A 20,941-nucleotide genomic window follows, 5' to 3' on the forward strand; every position below is an offset into this window, starting at 1 on the left:
AATTTTCCCTAATCTTCCTCTTCCTTTCCCCTTCTAGTATATTCTCCTTCCCCTTCCTTTCCATTCCTCTTTTAAGATCATCAAGACTTAACTGAACCACTCCTAAACCTTCTGTCTAATTATAGTCTCTGTGTGACCCCTGATGATTATAGAACTCAGAGGGAACATGTGCCATTTTCCTATGTTTGAATGGTAGCAGTTTATCCTTGTTTAGTCCCTTATCATTGTTCATTCATGTTTACATTTTCATGTTTCTCTCGACTCCTTTGTTTGTGCTTCAGAATTTCTCCACAGCTCTGGTCTTTGTATCAAGGATGTTTGAAAGTCCTCTATTTTAATGAAGATCCATTTTTCCCCTATAAGAGGATACTCACTTTTGATGGATAAGTTATTCTTGATTATAAGCTAACATCTTTTGCTATCTTCCTTTATGGTGATGGCTGCTAAATCATATGTGATCCTGAGTATCATTCCTCAGTGCTTGAATTCTTTCTTTCTAACTGCCTGTAGTATTTTTTCTTTGACCTGGGAACTCTGAATTTGAACTATAATGTTCCTGGGAGTTTTCATTTTAGGGTTGATTTTTTTTTTTTAGGAGGCAACTTAAAGATACTTTCTATATCCACTTCGCTCAGATTCTAGGCAATATGGACAGTTTTCTTTTAAGATTTCTTTAAATGAGATGTCTAGATTCTTTTCATGGCTTTAAGGTAGTTGAATGATTCTTAATTTTTTTTTCTCAATCTGTTTTAGCTATGAGGTAGCACATATTTTCTTCAATTTTTTCCTTCTTTTATTTTTGTCTTAATATTTCTTGTGTTATGGAGTCATTGGCTTCTGTTTGGTCCATTCTAATTTTCTGGGAGTTTGTTGCTAAGATTTTGTGCCAAATTGATAATTTCCTTTCCAGTTTTTCCATAACTCTCATTTCCTTTCCTCATTTTTCCTCTAGTAGTCTCATTTCATTCATAAAAATATTTAACTCTCTTTAAAATTGTTTCATCTCTTTCAAGAATTCTAGTTGAGTTTGTGCCCAAGGTGTTTTTCTTTGAGGCTTTGTTTGTAGATGTTTTGGAATCATTCTCTTCTCTATCACCATAATAGCTTTTTTTTTTTTTTTTTTGAGGCAGTTGGATTAAGTGACTTGCCCAGGGTCACACACACCATAAAGCTTTTTATGGTGGATTCTCTTCTTTTTTGCTCACTCTTCCAGATTACTTCTTGACTTCAGACTTTATATTATGGCCAAGCTTTTGGAGGGAATGTCTGGGCTAGTCCTGCTGCTGCTTTCTTGTGGTATCTAATGTTATGTTATTCTGGCATCTCAGGGACAATTCAGGTTAGGGACCTGCAACCTGTCAGGGCTTGCAAAGTGGTCTTATCCAGGGCAAAGTCTTATTGCTGACCTCCTGATCTGAGTGCTGCAGATTCCTACCTGGGCTTGGTTCTGAGCTGTGGGCCTGTCCCATTTGGAGGTTTGGGAGTCTACTGCTAGATCCAGCCCCTCTTAGACAACTGGAAAGTTCTCTCAGTTCAGAGTAATAGAATTGCAGGCTTCCTTTTGGTCTAGGATTCCTGCCTTGGTTATTCAGCTGCAGGCAAAGTTAGCTGGAGGCTGGAATTAAGATCTGCTTCATTCCTGGAGTCTGAGCCACACAGCTGCTGCTTGCTTCTGGATTCATATGTGCTCACCATCCCTCTGTGCCCTGGAGTACTCTTCCTCAGTTTATCCTGTGTAGTGAGTGATAAAGCTGATGCTTAGGCCCTATACTTGCACCCACCCTATGCTAGTTTGGACCTTTCTGTGCTAGGTCTTCTTGCCCTGATACAGCCTATCACTCCTTGGGAGTGCCACAGGCTCCTGGCTAAACCATCCCCTTGTCTGCAGACTTCTCCATCTAAGGTGGAAAATTTTTTATTTTCCTTGAATTTCCTCATCCATACTCAGTCTGGTGTGTTTTCTAAATGTTTGGAGGAATTATTTGGTGGGGAGGGTGAATCTTGCAGTACTTCTTTTTGCCTCTCTGTCATCTTGTCTCTGCCACCTCTGTGGTCTTGTTTCCCAAAGCTGGGGGTAGGAACCTCGGTTCTGGCCACATCTGTGTAAGAGCAGCATTTCCACAACACAGACTCACCAGTAACACCAAGCTGTAGTTCATGCCTTCAGGGAGTTTCCAGTGTAATTGAGGAGATGTCACATTAGCACATGAGAGAGATTAAAGAACCACGTGCCTGAGGACATACAGAGGAGGGGAAATTTAATCCAGTACCAGGAGCACATAAGTGCCAAGGAAAGGTAGGGTTAAAAAGAATAAACTGAGTATTATGCAAGAGCTGATCAAGGAAGGCTTCCCCAGGATAGGTGACCAGACTTCGAAGAGATTGAGTGGCAAGGAATGTGAGCCGTTTTGATCATAACAATCAGCCAGCCAGTGAACATTTATTAATTGCCCTCTCTGTCCCCAGCTTTGTGCTAGGCACTGGAGGTACAAACAAGACAAACAGCCCTGTCCTTCTGGGAAGGTGAACAAAGTATATACAAAGTAAATAGAAAGTCATTTGGGAGGGGATGTAAGCAGCTGGGAGCAGGGTGGGTCTGGAAAGGCTTCCTGCAGATGGCGGTGCTGGAGCTAGGCTTGGCAGGAAGCAAGGGATTGGAAAAGGGAGAGGTGTGAGAGAAGAGGCTAATGGATGTCGGCAAAGCACTTTACACACTGCAACATTGTAGCTTCAGTATTATGGCTGTTAACATCTCTATTGTACTGATAAGGAAACCGAGGCTTCCTTAGGTTAAATGACTTGTTCATAGTTAACATAGATAGTAAGTATCAGAGACAGGATTTGAATGAAGGTCTCTCCTCATGCAAATACGGCCCCATGGTGCCTCATGCTGTGTCACTTCCCTATGGAATGGGGTGAGGAGCCCTTGCTGCTTGCTGCTACTGCTGCAAGTCCTAGATAATAGGCCCAGGGGTTCTTAAAAATCTCTCCTACTCATGCCCATATTGTAGCAGTGTGTATTTCTATATTTGTAGGGCAGAATTCCACATTTGAGAAGTAGAGTGAATAATGAAAGGCAGCTTCATGGTTTCTGATCCAATTTCAATAATCAGAAAAGGCTGCTTGGCTGCCACATGGGACTCAATGTAGGGCCCATTGCTAGTCTTCAGGAAGATTAAGGTGTTGATTCTTTCCCACAGGCTGTCAGCCTGATTCACCACAATGTCACTCAGCTTTACCTGAAAAAGCAGCACTGGAATGTGAGGTTTTGAATCACAGTATGACAGCTAAGCAAACTGAAATTCAAGATACTACATTTGAATTGGCCAGGGCTTGTAGCCCAAGTTGTGGAGATGAGAGCCTCCGTAGTTTTGAAATAAATGAAATTTACTCTTGTTACTTGGATACGTGTGACAATAATTTGGGAGAAATTACTACATCAGATACATTTTTAGGAAATGGAAAAAACCAAGGGGAAGAAGCTAAGTCTATAACTGGAGGATCACCTGAAATAAACAAAGCTTCCCACTCAGATTATAACGGGGACGATGCTATTTCTGAAACAGGCACAGAGTCATCCTCTGAGCACTGGGATCCTCTCAATGACACTTTCAATTCACATGTGCAAGAGGTGACCAGGGAAGCCAAGCCAGACATAAGCAGCAAGTCCAGAACAGAGCAGTATATCAGTAAATGTGTTCTTAACTTGAAGATCTCTCAGACTTTAATGCAGCAGGTGACTGAATCCCTGCAAAATGCAGAACAAAAGATAGGCAAACTAGAGGCGATGAGAAGGCAACAGGAGCAGCAGATGTCCTCCCCGTGGGCTGCCCTAAAATTTTGTGCAAGGGGTCGTGACCCATCAGCTGTGTGGGCCGCCTTCGGGCCCCCAACGAAGTGCTACATACAGGCACCCGGACAGCATCCTGGATGTGTTGACTATTTCCAGAACTTGGTGAAGACAGCTCGAGCAAGGAGAGAATTCCAGGGCATGGGTCTTGGCAGCATTGGCCAAAGACACAAGAGAAAAAATAGTCACAGCTGGAAGCCTTTTCAGTCTGTACCTGAAGAAAGCAGTGGAGACCAGACTGAAAAGAACCACCAGGTAAAGTGGGAAAATAGGGGAGCAAGGAAAGGGAGAGAAGCAAGCAATGCATTGGGCAGGCTAGACCAAGAGGGAGGGATGACATTGGAGCTCTCTCAGGGTCTGGGTATGAGGACCACTTTATTGTTCATTAACACTGGCTAACATTTACTTAAACTTACTGTGTGCCAGGCACTGAGCTAAATGCTTTTTAGATATGTTCTCGTTTGATCTTCACAACAACCTTGAAAGGTAGGTGCTGTTTATTACCCCTGTTTTACAGTTGAGGAAACTGAGGCAAACAGGTGAAGTGACTTGCCCAGGGTCACACAGCTAGACGATGTTTAAGGCCAGATTTGAACTCAGGTCTTCCTGACTCTAGGCCCAGCTCTCTAGCCACCACAAAGAGATGTGCTTTGTTAATGAAATCCTCTTTAAGGGAGTCCAGACTTCCTGCCTTTCCATAAGGATCTACTGCCCCAGCTGCGCATACTGATGCTCACAGAAAAGGACAGAGGCCCTCCCCCAACCCCAGACTCAGGCAGCTCTGCTATCTCTTTGCTGCTTTTGGTTAATTACACAAGTGGCAGGCAGCCCAGGAAAAGGTGGAAGAGTTGAACATTCCTCTAGTGCAGATCACCATTCCTGTTTCCTTTTCATCCCATCATTTCCACTGTGCAGTCTTCCTTTGGAACTGCTTCTTCCAGTTCTGTGCTTTTTGTCCCTAAGAACCCCCAGGCCTTTCCTTCTTCCATTCTACCATTGCCCCTTTAGAACTTTTTGGACTCAATGTGCCGAAGATGGGGTGGGGACAAACAATTGCAGGCACTGCACTAAGTGCTTTACAAATATTTACTCATTTGATCCTCACCACAACCCTTCAATGTTGGTGCTAGGTGCTGTTATTATCTCCATTTTACAGGAAGAAACTGAGGCAGACTAGCCCAGCTACTATCTGAGGTCGTATTTAAACTCAGGTCTTCCTGATTCTAAACATTCTATGCACTACATCAGCTGCTTCTCCCAATTAATGTATGAGCCTCTTGAGATTAAGGACTGTAACACTTTTCTGTTTATGTCCCCAATTTTTATTTTACTACTTGACATAAATGACCACTTACAATTCCAGACAGCCACTGTCTCTTTGTCCATTGTCTGAAAGGCATCAGCACAACTCCTGGGGAAATCCTCTTTCTCATATAAGCAGTTCAAAGTTTACCTACTCCTTCTAGGCCCCTCTCTGAATTAAATCACCTCCACCGGCTTTCTTATAGACCATAAAACAATTCAGAATTCAGAGGCAGAATTCCTCCAGGCTTCCATTCAAGAAAAAATATATGTGAACCTTAGGATATGGGCTTTGTGCCTTTTGGTCACTCATCTAGAAGCCTTCATGGCTTTTTTGTTCAAGGGGTCTGGAAAGTGACCCAGAGATAAATGAGATTATTGTATATGAAACACGAAAAGGAAGATTTATTTTGGGCAGCTACGACCTCTCATCTAATTTAGGATGACTTTTAAAATGGAGGTGGTAGTCTTAACTCCTCCTCTACAGTCGCCAAAGGATATTAACAGTTTAAATAAAAGGAAAAATAAATTATTTATAATCACTTTAAAAAGTGTTCATCTCATATTGATATATCCATTATGGAAATTTGTTTTGCTTGACTGTGCTTGTTACAAGAGGGGTTTTTTTTCTTTTTTTTTCTGGTGGCAAAGGGTGGAAAGGAGAAAAATTAATGCTTGATAATTGAAAAAAATTCTAATTAAATAAAAAGAAAAAGTATTTGACCTCACTAATAATCAGAGAGGTACAAAATAAAATAACTTTGAGGTACTGGCCCTTACCCATTAAATTGGTAAAAATTATAAGGTACAGAACTCAGTGTTGCAGAATGTAGAGAAACCACTATAATTATTCGTTTCTAGTGGCGTGGTAAACTTGGAGAATCTTTTTGGAGAACATTGTAGCAGTATCCATAAAGGCTACAAAAATAATCATTCTTTTTGATCTAAAAATCTCATTGTTAGGAGTATATCCTGGTGTATTAATCAGAAGCAAAACATTTTCTCTTCAAAGATCTTCATTGCAGCATCGTGTGTAATTGCAAAAATCTGGGAGCATTCTAAATGTCCCGCAGTAGAGAAAAGATTAGGTAAATTGTGGTATATTAGTCTGAATAGTATAAAGCAGTTAAGATGGACAGTTATAAGGAATACAAAAAAATTTGGGAAGACCTTTATAATATTATTCAGAGTGAAAAAAGAAGCTGCACAAAAATGGAATGAGAATGAATGGACAAAAAATCCTACCAGAGAGAACTAAAAAATGCTAGGATACTTCATACTTTGAAATTAATTCTTTAAGTGTAAATTGCTACAAAAGCAAGTGTAGGTATTGGTATTGATGTTTGATGTTTCTGATAAAATATTTAATTTTTTAAAATTGAAGGCAGTAAGCAAGCATGTTGTGCATGCTTGTCATCCCACCTGTAAGGGAGGCTGAAGCTGAGAAATCCTGTGAGCTCAGTTCTGTGTTGTGGTGGGTCATGCCAACTGAGTCTGAACTAAATTTGGCATCGATATGGTGAGCCCATGGGAGGGGCTAAGAGGAGTGAACCAGCCCAGGTGGGAAATGGAGCAGGTTAAAACTCTTATGCTGATCATAGTGGGATGGGCCCTTTGAAGAGCCCCTGTACTTAAAAAACAAAAAATGAATGTGGTAGTCACAAGAAGCAAAGTATACCTAAGAAGAACATAGAACTATATTACCTTTGTCCCCTCAGCCATCATCATTTTGTGGAGCCAGTAAACAGTGCACAAATGTTAAGTTACAGTACCCACAAGGAGATGACAAGAGTTTGGAAATTACTGCCAGAAGCCAAAATACAGTCAGGTGGGTTATTTATGTGACACTGAGGCTACTTGGTGATTTTTAAAATCTTGTGACTAATGGGAGAGTTAAGTCCACCCCCAAAAGCTTTTAAGTGTCTTGTTTGCTTAGTGTAGCCAAAATTATCCATCTGATGAAAAACTTTTAGGCACTATTAGAGATTAAAAGTTTGATCCTAGCAGCCTAAGCATAATCAGTAATTTGTGAAAAGCAAAATATCTACCCTCACATTAATGACTTAATTGGGTTTCCCCCACCATCTCCCCTTTATGACAAGGAAAGCCAGCTATTCAGTTAGGTCTGATTTCAGAAACCACAGGGAAGCCAGAGTTGAGGGTTTCAAAGCCATCACTGTTACCTTGTGGTCTATAATTATTAGTCAAAGAAATTAAATGGGCACAAAATGATTTCATAGGAGAAAAAACAGCAGCTGAAATGATTATATGGAATTTTTTTAAATTAAAAAAAATCTAATAATATTTCCTTGTTGTTATTGTGTTATTTCAGTCGTGTCCGACTGCTTGTGACCCTATTTTGGGTTTTTCTCGGCAAAAATACTAGAGTGGTTTGTCATTTCCTTTTCCAGCTCATTTTACAGATGAGAAACTGAGGCAAACAGGGTTAAGTGACTTGCACAGGGTCACACAGCTAGTAAGTGTCTGGGGTCAGATTTGAACTCATGAAGATGAGTCCAAGCCCTAGCCACTGCAACACTAGCTGTCCACATAATATTTCCTACTGAGAATAAGAATAAGAAAGACCTGTTGAAAGATGGAGAAATTGAAACAGGATAATCACATCAATTCCAGTTTTTCTTACTTAAAAATCCAGAGATGATATCATTTTAATCTGTAACTACAATGTCAGCTCTGCTGGGGAAAATTTTTCGTTTCTTTTTTTTTTTTCCATTTCTTTCGATTTTAGCAGTGGTGAAAATAAAGTTTTTGCTTTCAAATAAAATTTTTGAATAGTATGAATTCAGTATGAATGAAAGATTCAGGAATTTTAGATTCTTGTGTTTCCCCTTGTTTGGGAAAATGATTCTTGAACTGAATTGTTACATAAGAAGCTAAAGAAGTCTGAAAGAGCCCAGTATTTAGAAAACTGGATGGTAGAATTCAATGATGTGTCAAAGATCACATATTTAGTTAATAATAGAATTAGCATAATCACTTAAGTGCTTGTGGATTTTATACCCTTTTCAGTATACCATGCTGCCATTTTTGACTGCCTGGGTCACCTGGGTCCATCATAGCAGCAGCTCTGGAGGTAACTTGGTTGTACTGAATGTGGCCTGGTTTCCTGAATACAAGAACCCAGCCTGTGGTCCAAAGAGCTTGGCCCTCTTCTCCTCCACACCCATCCCCTTAACCCTCCATACACACACACTCCTTGAAGATGGCTGAAGGAACCTCATGGGTAAAGCGTTGGGGATTTGGGTGCCTCTGGTGGTTGGAAAGCATGAATACAACTTCCAGTGATAGAATCAGTGACTTGTAGTTTGGTCTAGGAGTGACAGTTTCTCAAGTTGCACTGATAGCCTTTATATTTGGCAAGTAACAAAACAGATGTGTTTTTCTTTTAAGAAATGATAACTACAATAACTCTAAACCCCTTTAGGTTGAATATGGAATCAATGTCATCTGAATTCCATAACTCAGAGACAAGAAATGATGACAGAGAAGCAAGATTAAAATGGACAAGTAAGTATAAAGTCATGATTTATATAGAATTTAATTCAATCTATTTTTTCATATCTATTTAGGATATATGATTCCATGACATATATTAAAATGGTTATGGCCATAGCAGCGTCCTTTACTCTGAAAGACCAAAAGGTATTTTCTTACAGCAGATCTCACCTTAAAAAGATCATCTTTTTGACTAACAGGCAATGAAATGGAGAAGGTGGTGTCTTTTCTATATTTTGTTTATTGTTTATGTAAAATGTTACATAGTATAATTCATATGACAAATGTCATCACATAGTATGCAGTATATATTTTACTCTATTTTATATATGTGTATGTATATATGTTCAACTCCCTATACATAAGTGTGTTGTCATGACAACACTGCCTAGTAGATAGCTAGGCTTAGAATTAGGAAAAACGTGTTCAAATACAGTCTCTGAATCTAAATCATGGGTAGGTTGTCATCTGCATTGGTATGGGGTATTCCCACACCAGGAGTTTCCCATGCTGACAAAATCATAGATTTTTTACATATTTTCAAATGTATAAAAAAAGATAATATATAGTGTGTTCTTTGGTATACTCTGGTTCTAATTATGTCAATGTAAAGAAGTCACAGTGTAAAGAAGTGTCTTTTAAACAAATGTAGGATTTGATGCTTGTTGTTGCGTTCTAGAACTTAGAAGTAGGCATAGTTAGAAAAGATATAAATGTGCATGTATTCGTAGGTATAGCCCTATACGTGTATATGTATTATATCCTTTTCCAATTTCAACTCTATAGTTAACTAGTTCAGCTTTACACTGTTGTCTACTTTCAAAGCCCTTGTTCCTTCATCTTATCATCTCTTGTGCCTTGCCATTGTCTCTTCCCCTCTGAATCTATCACCCTCACCATCTTCCTACTCATATGTTACCGAACAGTGCAGAGAAGTTACTCAGTCATACTCCCTGGGAACAATACAGATCTGTTTTGTCTAGTGTCAATTGAACCCTCACTGTTGCAAGGCAAGTTTTTATTGTTTTCCTCTCACAAATGTGTCCAAATCTCTTCTCTCCTCAGTCTTCAATAAGGAATAGGTCTGGAGTCAGAAAACTTGAATTCCACTATGACTTATGATGCTTATATCTATGTGACCTTGGACCAGTCATTTAACTTCTCAGTTTCTTCATCTGTTAGAAAAAAGTGGGTGTAGGAGAATCCAACTAGGTAGTCTCTGAGATGTCTTCCAGCCTAAGATCTATGACCCTGTCGTTCTCCTGCCCCTCTTTCCCAACAGTTTCTCATCTCATACTTTACTGAGAAAAATAAAAGCCATTTTCTGTGAGTTCCCTCTTTTTTCCTCCTCTATATCTGAAAACTTCTTGACATCCTCAATCTCTTCATCTTCTGATGAAGATGTTGCCTTTCTCCTCACCAAGGCCAGCCCCTCTACTTGTAGCCTTGATTCAGGTGAGAAAATTATACTTCAGTTTGCACTCAGAGTTCATCAATTCTCTCTCTGAAGGTGGATAGCATTTTGTTCATCTTGAGTCCTTTAGAATTGTCTTGGATCATTGTTTTGATCAGAGTAGCCAAGTTTTTCACAGTTGATCATCATTACAACATGGCTGTCACTGTGCACAATGATCCCCTAGTTCTTCTCACTTCCCTTTGCATCATTTCATGTAGGTCTTGCCACATTTTTCTGAAACCACCCCACCACGTCTTTTCTTATAACATAATAGTACTCCATCATAATTATGTGCCATAATTTGTTTAGCCTTTACCCAGTTGATGAGCAACCCTTATTTTCCAATTCTTTTCCACCACAAAAAGAGCTGCTATAAATATTTTGTGTATGTAGCACCTTTTCCTTTTTTTTTTTTTAATTTCTTTGGGATACAGAACTAGTAGTGGAATTGCTGGGTCAAAGGACGTGCACAGTTTTATATCCCTTTGAGTGTAGTTCCAAATTGTTCTCCAGAATAGTTGGATCAGTTCACAACTCCTCTAACAGTTCATTGGTGTACCTGTTTTTCCCTCATCCCCTCTAGCATTTGTCATTTCTAATCCAGTGTGAAGTGGTACCTCAGAGTTTTAATTTTCATTCCTCTAATCAGCCGTGATTTAGAGCATTTTTTCATATGACTATAGATAGCTTTGATTTCTTCTGAAAACTGCCTGTTCATTTCCTTTGACCATTTATCAATTGGGGAACAGCTCTTATCTTGATAAATTTGATTCACTTTTATACTCAGTATATATTTGAGAAATGAGGTCTTTATCAGAGAAACTTGCTGTAAAAAAAAAAATGTAAAAAAATTACTTCTTTGTCTGTGGTACCAATTAGCAAAATGTCATTTCCCTAATTATCTCTTTTAATTAGGTCTACTTTTGCTTTTGCTTTGAGATCATGATTACTACCCCTGCCTTTTTTACTTTAGCTTTACATATTAAATGCTGCTCTAGGTCTTTATTTTAACTCTGTATATCTTTCTGTTTTCAAGAATGTCTCTTATAGGGGCAGCTAGGTGGTGCAGTGTATAGAGCACCGGCCCTGGAGTCAGGAGGACCTGAGTTCAAATGTGGCCTCAGACACATAATACTCACTAGCTGTGTGACTCTGGGCAAGTCATTTAACGCCACCAAAAAAAAAGAAAGAATGTCTCTTATAAACAACATGTTGTTGGATTCTGGTTCTAATCCCATTTTTCTATCTGCTTCTGTTTTATGAGTGAGCTCATCCTATTCACATCCACATTTATGGTTACTCACTGTATTTCTTTTCATCCCATTATCTTCTGTTTTTTCCTGTCTCTTTTTATCCTGTCCTTCCTCAAAAGTCTCTTTTGCTTCTAACTACTGCCTCTCTTAATTTGCCTTCCCCTTTATCACCTTCCCCTTCCTCTTACCCTTTCCCCTTCTATTTCCTTATTGGGTAAGTTTCTATATGCAGCTGAGAGAGAGTGTGTGTGTGTGTGTGTGTGTGTGTGTGTGTGTGTGTGTGTGTGTGTGTGTGTGTGTATTCTCACTTCTTTGCACCAATTTCAATAAGAGTGAGGTTCAAGTATTGCCTGCCACACCCACCCTGCATTTTCCCCTCCACTGTAAAAACTCTTTCTTGCATACCTCTTTTATGTGAGAAAAATTTCCTCATTCTGTTTTCATTTGGGGATCTCTTTCAGGAGGTGATCAGTAGATTTTTTTCATTTCTATTTTACCCTCTGGATTGGTGAAATTGATGCAATTTTCCTTCATAATTTCTTGAAATATGATGTCTGTAGGCTCATTCTTTGCTCATGGCTTTCAAGTACTCCAGTATCTTTTAAGTAATCTCTCTTCGATCTATTTCTTTTTTTTTTAGGCAGTTGGGGTTAAGTGACTTGCCCAGGGTCATACTGCTAGTAAGTGTCAAGTGTTTGGTCTGAGGCTGGATTTGAACTCAGGTCCTCCTGACTTCAGGGCCAGTACTCTATCCACTGCACCACCTAACTGCCCCCTCGATCTATTTTCAAGGTCAGTTGTTTTTCGAAAGAGACATTTCACATTTTCTTCTGTTTTTTTAATTATTTTGACTTTGTTTTATTGTTTCATATTGTTTCATGGAGTCATTAGTGTCCCCTTGCCCAGTTCTAATTTTTAAGGAATTATTTTCTTCAGTGAGCTTTTGTACTTCTTTTTCCACTTTATTTTTCCCAACGCTTTTTTTGGGGGGGGTTGGGGTGGGGTTAGGCAATGGGGTTAAGTGACTTGCCCAAGGTCACACAGCTAATAAGTGTTATGTGTCTGAGGCCAGATTTGAACTCAGGTCCTCCTGAATCTAGGGCTGGTGCTCTATCCACTGCGCCACCTAGCTGCCCCGTTCCCACTGCTTTTAAAGGAGTAGTTTTCTTCAGTGAATTTTTATGCCTCTTTTAGGCCAGTTATGTTTTTTGTTATTTTCTTCAGTATTTTTTGTGCCTCTTTTACCAAGTTGTTCTTTTTTCATAATTTTCTTCCATCTTTCTCATTTCTTTTCCCAATTTTTCCTCTACCATTCATTTCTTTAATTCTTTTAGGAGTTCTTGTTGGGCTTGGTTCCATTTATCATTTTTTCTTGAGGCCTTTTTGGTAGCTGTTTTCACATTGTTATCTTCTTCTGAATTTATGTCTTGGCCTTGCTTGCCATCATAGTAGCTTTTTATGGTCAAATTATTTTTTGTTGTTTGCTCATTTTTCCATCCTATTTCTTGACTTTGACCTTTATGTTAAAGTTGGGCTCTGCTCATGTAGGTGTAGTAATATACTGTCTCAAACTTCAGGCTTTTTTGGGCTGCTGTTTTCAGAACTAGTTCTTGGGGTGGGTCTGCAAGTTTTTGTTGTTTCTAGGTTGGTGTGATTCTAGGAAAGGTATGGTCACTGCTCTCTTAGTCTGTGCTCCAGTCTTTACCCAGAAAAGGCACCTGGTCCCCTGAAGTTGAATGTACTAGTGCTCCTCTCTGCTTTGGTACTGTGACCAGGGCTCTTGCTCCTTTTTGATTAACTGTCAGCACTCCTTGCCACCCTGGAACTTCAACCCAGAACTACATATGGGCAATAGAGTTGCCAATCAGCACCCGCTGTACCGAGTGCCAGCAAAGGGTCTGTAATCTCTTTCTGATTAGTTGTCCAACCTCCTTACCATTCTGGACTGAGAGCTCCCCACGCTGCTGCTTCTGTTGTCACCAGCATGGGTTCTAGATAGCCCTCCACCCCAATGCTACAGACTTTTCTTGACTACCTCTTAAGTTTTCATAGGTCAGAAAAATATCTCACCGTGACTTTTTATTGATTCTGCCACTCCAAAATTTGATTGGAGGCATTGTTTTAAAGTTTTTTGGAGGAGTTCAACTGTGTAACTGCCCCTAATCTGCTATCTTGGCTCCTGTCTCTTTATTTTCCTGTAAAATGAGAGCATTGGGCAACATGATTTCCAAGGTCCCTTTCAGCTCAAAATCCCATGATCCTATATAAGGGGTGCCACTACTATACTCTTGAGTTGCAATAGTAGCAGTGACACTCTTTAGGAACTAAAAATCATCACTTCAGATGTTCATGATGAAAAGATATATTGAACTTTGTTATTCTGCGGTCTAGCTGAAGTGAAAGAAATGGCCGAAAAAGCAGCTAGTGGACAGCTTGGAAGTCTTCTTTGGTATCCTCAGAGCAATCTCACTTCAAACGGTGAGATAGAAAATGAATCTGAATCAATGAAGCAGCCTCTTCTTAGGGAACCAGTGAATACTGACTGCCACCAGACTGATCTTCCCAGAGATCACGATGATCCAGGAAGAAAGGATGAATGTGAGAAAATCATCCACAATGACTCTGACGGTGAGGACAGTGAGGAAGAGATGAAGTTCCACAATGTAATAGGTAAGTCTGATTGCAGGAGTAATATCTATGCAGGTGTTCTGCCCACATTTATGTCTAATAGGAAAGCTACATAGCCTATTATTCAGCTCTAGGCATGTCTCTAAGAACTACTTCTGCTAGATTGAAGCAGCAGATTCTTTTCCCTGGGTCCTGTCCTCAGGCGAGGAACTATATAGGGAAGGGGGAGAGAGAGATTGAGACATTATATCTTATTTTATTAGATGGAAACTTTTGTCCTAAAGGAATCAACTTCAGTAATTTCCATCCCATGCAAATACAGGATTGGAGACATTTGACTCAGTGACATCTCATATGAAAAAATATTTGTGGATTTGAGTCAGCCACAAGCCCAACATGAAAAAAGTAATATCAATGTGATTGCCACATAAAAAGCTAATACAGGCTTAAACTGCATAAATAGAAGTCTAATATCTATAAAGGAGGTGGTAGTCCCACTATACTCCATGCCATTCAGGCCACATCTGGAGTATGCTTCTAGGCAGCACATTTGAAAAAGGGCAGTCTGGCAAATTAAATTGGGTCAATAGGATATTTAACTCTAGCGAATAAGTGGTGTTCCTATGCTAGTAACTTTCACGTGATACAAAAGGTAGGAGGGATAGCAAACATACTTTATGACAGAATCAGAATACAAAAGGATCTTGACGGGTCAGAATGTTGAGCTAAGTATAATAATAAGATGAAATTTAACAAGGATAAATATAGTCTACACTTAAATTAAAAAATCAGCTTAACATATAAGATGGGAAGTAGTGGTATGGCTAGGACTGGGAAGTTTTAGTGAAATGCAGGCTCATTTCAGGTTATCATTGTGATAGAATACTCTCTAAAATAACCCCAAAATTGTGATCTCAGACTTCCTTAAGAAAAGATTGTACCTTGGAACAGAGAAGTACCATGCATTAGTCAGAATACACCAGGAGTGTGGTGTTCAGTTCTAGATGCCACATTTTAGGAACAACATCAATAAATTGGCCAGAGAAGAATGGCCAGGATAGTGAAGGGCTTTAAGATCATGGCATTTGAGGATTGGTTGGAAGAACTGGGGATATATAGCCAGCCTGAAGAAGAAAAGACTCAGCAGGGACATATGTTAGCCTACTTCAAGTATTATTGAAGAGGGATTAGACTTATTCTGCCTGTCCCCAAAGGACAGATGTGGGAGCAACAGGTGAAAATTGTGGAGAAGCAGACTTAGTGTTCATGTAAAAAAAAAATTTTCTCACAATGATAGCTCTCCAAAAGTTTAATGGGCTGCTTTAGGAGTTCTCTAAGCAGTGACTGTATGACCTCTTACTGTATGTATTATGGGAATTCTTGTCAAAGTAGGAGTTCAATTAGGTAGACTTTGAGGTCCCTTCCAACTCTGATATTCTGTGATTATGTAAATGGGTAGCCTGGACAATGGGAGCCTAGTCCTCAGGAGCATGCACATGGTGCTCTGCCTGATGCAGTTCCCATGTGGAGCCTTTAGGACCTTGCTTCTAGAAATCCATGAAGATGGGGATAGGACAGCCTCCAACCATGTGCACAATGTGCATGCTTCTGAGAACTGGGCTCTCATTGGCCAAATCTCATCCCTCTTCCTGACCTTCCTCACCCCTATTACACATACAATTCTGTGGGGAAGGCTGCCAGGATGATAAAGAATGTGACAATTGTGTTATACGAGAACTTTTTGAGAAAACTTTCCAACCATCGAGCTTTGCAAAAGACCAGGATGAGATAGTCGCTATATCAGATCAGATATATATCAGATTAAGCAAAAGCTTAATCATTTTCTTTGGTTACAAGGGCAGGTTCAGTCTGGAGTGGGATAGTAGAAATGACTGTGATGCAAAGACATGGCATCAATAATATATTTTTTAATAGAATAGGGTGCCTTTTGAGGTGAGCAGTTTTTTGTCACCGGAGACTTTTAAGCAGAGAATGAATAACCATCTGCAAGAGATATGGTAGAGGAGATGGGATGTAAGGTTGGAGAAGAGGACCTTTAAGATGCTTCCAACTCTGAGGTTCTAGGATTTGAAGTACATTCCATTTCAAGGGTGGCTGAATGACCGTGGATCTAACAGTTGAATTGAACTATACTGTAAACTCAGCTTGAACCTAAGCACTCCATGTTCAGGAAGAGATGCCCACTCATATTTTTGCACACAGTCTTGACTTTCTCTAAACAAACCACACTAATTCTCCCAATCCTAAGGTCAGAATAGTTGTTACCCTAAAGATCTTCCCTTTATATTACAGAGATTATTAACCTTTTTTGTGTCACAAACATTTTTGGCAATCTGGTAAAGACTACAAACATTCTCAAAATGTTTGTAGATACGTAAAATAAAATACAAAAGATTACAAATGAAAACAATTATACTAAAATATAGTTATAAAATTTAAAAAAAAAACAACAAGCTTGTGGAACCCAGGTTAAGAATATGACCCCTTCTTTATATGTTTGTAAGCTAAGTTCCCAAGCACCTGAAAATCCCTTGGATACTTTCCCTACCATTATAATATGAAATACAAAGTGGTTTCATCATCATTTGTAAGTCAAAGAAGGACATTTTCGAAATTGTAATATATCCTTATGCTGAAAAAAAACACTGGCATTGAATTTTGGTATTCAGAATCTGGTCTCTCCTTCTTCAGTGATGGTAGAAAGAGCTATTACCTAGAGATGCCTTTTTTACGTAGACTAGTCCAAAATGGTTTTATCTTCTACAAAATCTGAACCAGACCATGATATCCATTCTTATCTATCCTTGACAGAGCACAGAATGATTTTGTCATAGAGAAGCATATCAGCTCTTTCCCACTACTCTTACAATACTTTCTTATTTGAATTTCAGTATAGATGAATGATTTTGTTTGATCCCCAGCATGTTCTATTTGTTAGGCACAAGACATCACTTACCAAGAAAGAAAAAGCATCCAGAACATGGAGGAGCCTTTCACAAGCATTCTGACTCTCTTGAGGGAATTGAGAAGCTCTGTAGTGTAAGTAATATAAAATAGGCAATCAAGCAGGTCCCAGGGAGCTAGGAAAGCCTTTGTTTGTCCTCCTTATGTACAAGATCTAACCAAATGGCATTGTAACTTTGGGCAAATCCCTTAACATTTCTAGACCTCTACTCCCTCACCTGTTAAATTAGGACAGGGCTGGATTTTATTCTCTAAGATCCTTTTTAATGTTCTTTTAGTCTGTAGATAACATATATTTTCTAATGGGAGGGAAACAATGTTTTTTTTGGAGTTTAAAAAAATTTTTTTCAGCTCAATTTTATTAAATTTTCAGGTTCAAATTCTCTCTCTGTCCTAGCTACCTACCCTTCCTTCCCCATTGAGAACGCATGAAAAACAAAAATTATATTACAAACATGTACAGTCAACCAAAACAGATTTTCTTTCATTGTCCATATTCAAAAAATGTGTCTTAATCTTCACTCTGAATCTGTTAACCTCCGTATCAAGAGGTAGGTTAAGCATGAATCCTCTGAAACTATGGTTGGTTATTGTGTTGGTCAGAGTTCCTAAGTCTTTCTGAGTTGTTTGTCTTTATGATATTGTTATTAGTGTATACATTCTTCTCCTAGTTTTGCTCACTTCACTCTATATCATTTCATACAAGTCTTCTCCAGCAACCATCTCCTTAATTTCTTATAGCACAGTAGTGTTTTAACACATTCATATATCATAATGGGTCCCCGTTTTATGGGTACTCCTCAGTTTCCAAATCTTTGCCACAACAAAAAGAGCTGATAGGAATATTTTGTACATATGGGTACTTTTCCTCTTTCTTTGATCTCTTTGTTGGATAATGATATTGCTGGGTCAAAAGGTATGCACAATGTAATAGTTTTTTGGATATATGTGTGGTTCCTAATTGCTTTCCTGAGTGGACCATTTCACAGTTCCACCCACAGTGTATAAATGTACCTGTTTTCCCATATCCTCAGTAGCATTTGACGTTTTCCTTATTTGTCAACTTATCTGATGAGTGTGAGGTTAAACCTCAGAATTGTTTTAATTTTTATTTCTCTAATTATTGGCAATTTAGAACATTTTTTTCCACATGGCTATTGATAGCTTAGATTTCTTCCTCACTAAACTGCCTAGTCATCACTTTTTTTTCCTATTCATATCTCTTGACCATTTATCAATTGAGAAATGACTTTTTTTGTTTTGCTTTGCAAGGCAATTGGGGTTAAGTGACTTGCCCAGGGTCACACAGCTTGTGAGTATCATGTGTCTGAGGTTGGATTTGAACTCAGGTCCTCCTGACTCCAGAGCCAGTACTCTGTCCACTGCACCACCTAGCTGCCTCAATGGCTTTTTTTTTTGTCCTTAAAAATTTCAGTCTCCTATATATTTTAGGAATGAAACTTTTATCAGACAAACTTGCTCCAAAGATTTTTTTCCCCACTTAACTACTTCTCTTCTAATTTTAGGTGCATTAGTTTTGTTTGTACAGAAACCTCTTTATTTTTATGTAATCAAAATTGTCCAATTTATTGCCTATGATTCTCTCTGTCTCTTGTGTGGTCATGAATTCTTCACTTATGCATAGATCTGATGGGTAATTTCTTCCATGTTCCTCTAATTTATTTGTGGCATATCTTTTTTTTTTTTTTTTTTTTAGTAAATAGTATTTTCTTTTTTCTAATTACATGTAAAGATAATTTTCAACATTCATTTTTTTTATAAAATTTTGAGTTCCAAATTTTTCTCCCTCCCTTTGAATCCCCCTCCCCAGGATGGCAAGCAATCTGATATAGGTTATACATGTCCAGTGATATAACTTTTTGTGTCTATATCATATAGCCATTTGGACCTTGTTTTGGTATGTGGTATGAAATGTTCTGTACCTGGTTTCTGCCATGCTGCTTTCCATTTTGAGGGGAAAACAAACTTGATGGTTCTGTCTCCTCTAAGAATCACAAAGCCAACCATGCCTGTGATATATTTCCCTATAACTAACCAATCCTAGGGAGGCGAGGGCACTTTTCTCCCTTTAAGGGGTGCTAAACTGTGTACCCATGTATTCAGAGTAGGGGCGCCTAGCCTCTAAAGAGAGAAGTTAGGATTTTCTTTTTTGAACACTGGCTTTTTAAGCCCTTCCCATCCTAGAGCCCTAGAGATAATCACTTAGAGCTTAGGTTTAGCTCACATCTAGGATTTCCCTAAAAGGGAAGTAAAAAGATACTATCTGCAGTATAGGTCAAATATAGAGCAGCTCTTTATTTGCTTCACTCAAAAGAAATGCTTAAAACACAATCACAAGTGCACATTAACAAAACTTAAACATGAAGCAGTAACCTAAAACTGTTGTTGATCTCCAGAGATCAACACTTAAACACGGAACCCTTAGAGGGACTGTTAAATACTAATTTCATCTTCTCTTGCTTTGCACTGTTCATAAAACTCTCCAAGGGACTCAGGAGCTCCCAATCTTTTGAATTCACATGTCTGCTTCCAGAGCTAGAAACTGCCATCTTAAGGATCACTATTCAAGATCACCTATGATAGAGAAAAAAAGCACAAAACATTAATGGCAGAGACCCGAGACTCAGGCTCACCTAGGCAGCACATGTGCTCCCCTGTAGGTCATCCTCCAAACCCCATTAGCCATTCCACACCAACCTATTCCTTATTCTTATCCCCTTTAACCCTCCCACCCCAAAGTTCCACCCAAATGCCACTCTCCATTTCTGTTATGCTCTTTGGAGTTCTTGTTCCATAGGCAACAAACTTCCTTTCCCAGATTTTTTTTCTTTTCTCAGTCCTTCCGTCTTCTAGCTATTACTAAAATGTGTGTCTCCCTGGTGACATAGTTCCCTGGCTATCCTTTCCAGTATTGGCTACACCTCCATTCACTCCCCTCAGCTCACTGGTCAAGGCAGAGGAATTGGAATACTCCTTGTTCCCCATTGCCACTTCCACCCTACCTCTTTCACTCAATAACCTCTCCTCCTTCATGCTATTCATCTCTACACCCAGTCAAAATCCCCGTAGCTGTTGTCTACACACCCCTCTTCTTTCCTCAGTGAGTTCAATATATGATTCACAGTTTCTGTCTCCTCCCCAATTCTTGCCCTCATACTAGGGGACTTAATGTACACAATAACTCTACCTCAAACACCCTAATTACTTAATTCCTCAACCTACTCACTTCCTATGACCTACTCCATCAGTCACACACTAAGATAGTCATACGCTTGATCTTGCCATCACCTATAAATGTACCACTTCCTTCAAGAATTCCAAAGTCCACAAATCCAGCCTCAAACACTTGACATTTACTAGCCATGTGACCCTGGGCAAGTCACTTAACCCCATTGCCTAGCCAAAAAAAAAAAAAAAGAATTCCAAGGTCTACTTATCCAACCATAATCTGTTGACTTTCTGCCTCTCCTTCTGCCTTCCCTTACCAAGCCTTACTCTTTGTCCACACTGTGACCTCCAATTATGTGATCCCCCAGTTCTCTCCCAGGCCATCTTCCTTGCACTAACCACTCTGTCCTCTTTTCTCCATCTTGATCCCTTAGTGAACCAATTTAATTCTATACTATCTTCTTTTAAATTTCTAGCCACCCTTATTTGACTGATCATACCCTACCAAGTCTCAACTTTGGATCACTTCCACCCTCCATTGCCTTCATTCCTTAGACACATGCTGCTGAACGAAGATAGAAGTATGTAACCATTCTGATGGGGTCCACTACAGATTTATGTTAAATGACCTCAACTGAGCCCTCATTGCTTCTAAGTAGTCTTTCTACACCCCTTATCAACTCACTATCCCACTCTTTGTGGCAGCTCTTCCAAACCTCCTAAATGACTCTCATTACTCCCCTTACCCTTACTCTTTCTGCT

General features: G+C 39.2%; 1 protein-coding gene across 2 annotated transcripts in view; it reads left to right on the forward strand.

Moving 5' to 3' along the window:
- TEX14 (testis expressed 14, intercellular bridge forming factor) overlaps positions 1-20,941 on the forward strand; it is a 153,522-nt gene that overhangs the window by 89,712 nt on the left and 42,869 nt on the right. For both annotated transcript variants that reach the window (XM_027870356.1, XM_027870357.1), the window contains 5 exons: positions 3,201-4,105; positions 6,871-6,980; positions 8,598-8,680; positions 13,769-14,047; positions 16,965-17,065. In XM_027870356.1, coding sequence (XP_027726157.1) covers positions 3,201-4,105; positions 6,871-6,980; positions 8,598-8,680; positions 13,769-14,047; positions 16,965-17,065 — 1,478 coding nt within the window. The remainder of the gene's footprint in view (positions 1-3,200; positions 4,106-6,870; positions 6,981-8,597; positions 8,681-13,768; positions 14,048-16,964; positions 17,066-20,941) is intronic.

This window comes from Vombatus ursinus, unplaced genomic scaffold (genome assembly GCF_900497805.2).
Source record: "Vombatus ursinus unplaced genomic scaffold, bare-nosed wombat genome assembly UNPS02014797.1, whole genome shotgun sequence".
NCBI lineage: Eukaryota > Metazoa > Chordata > Mammalia > Diprotodontia > Vombatidae > Vombatus > Vombatus ursinus.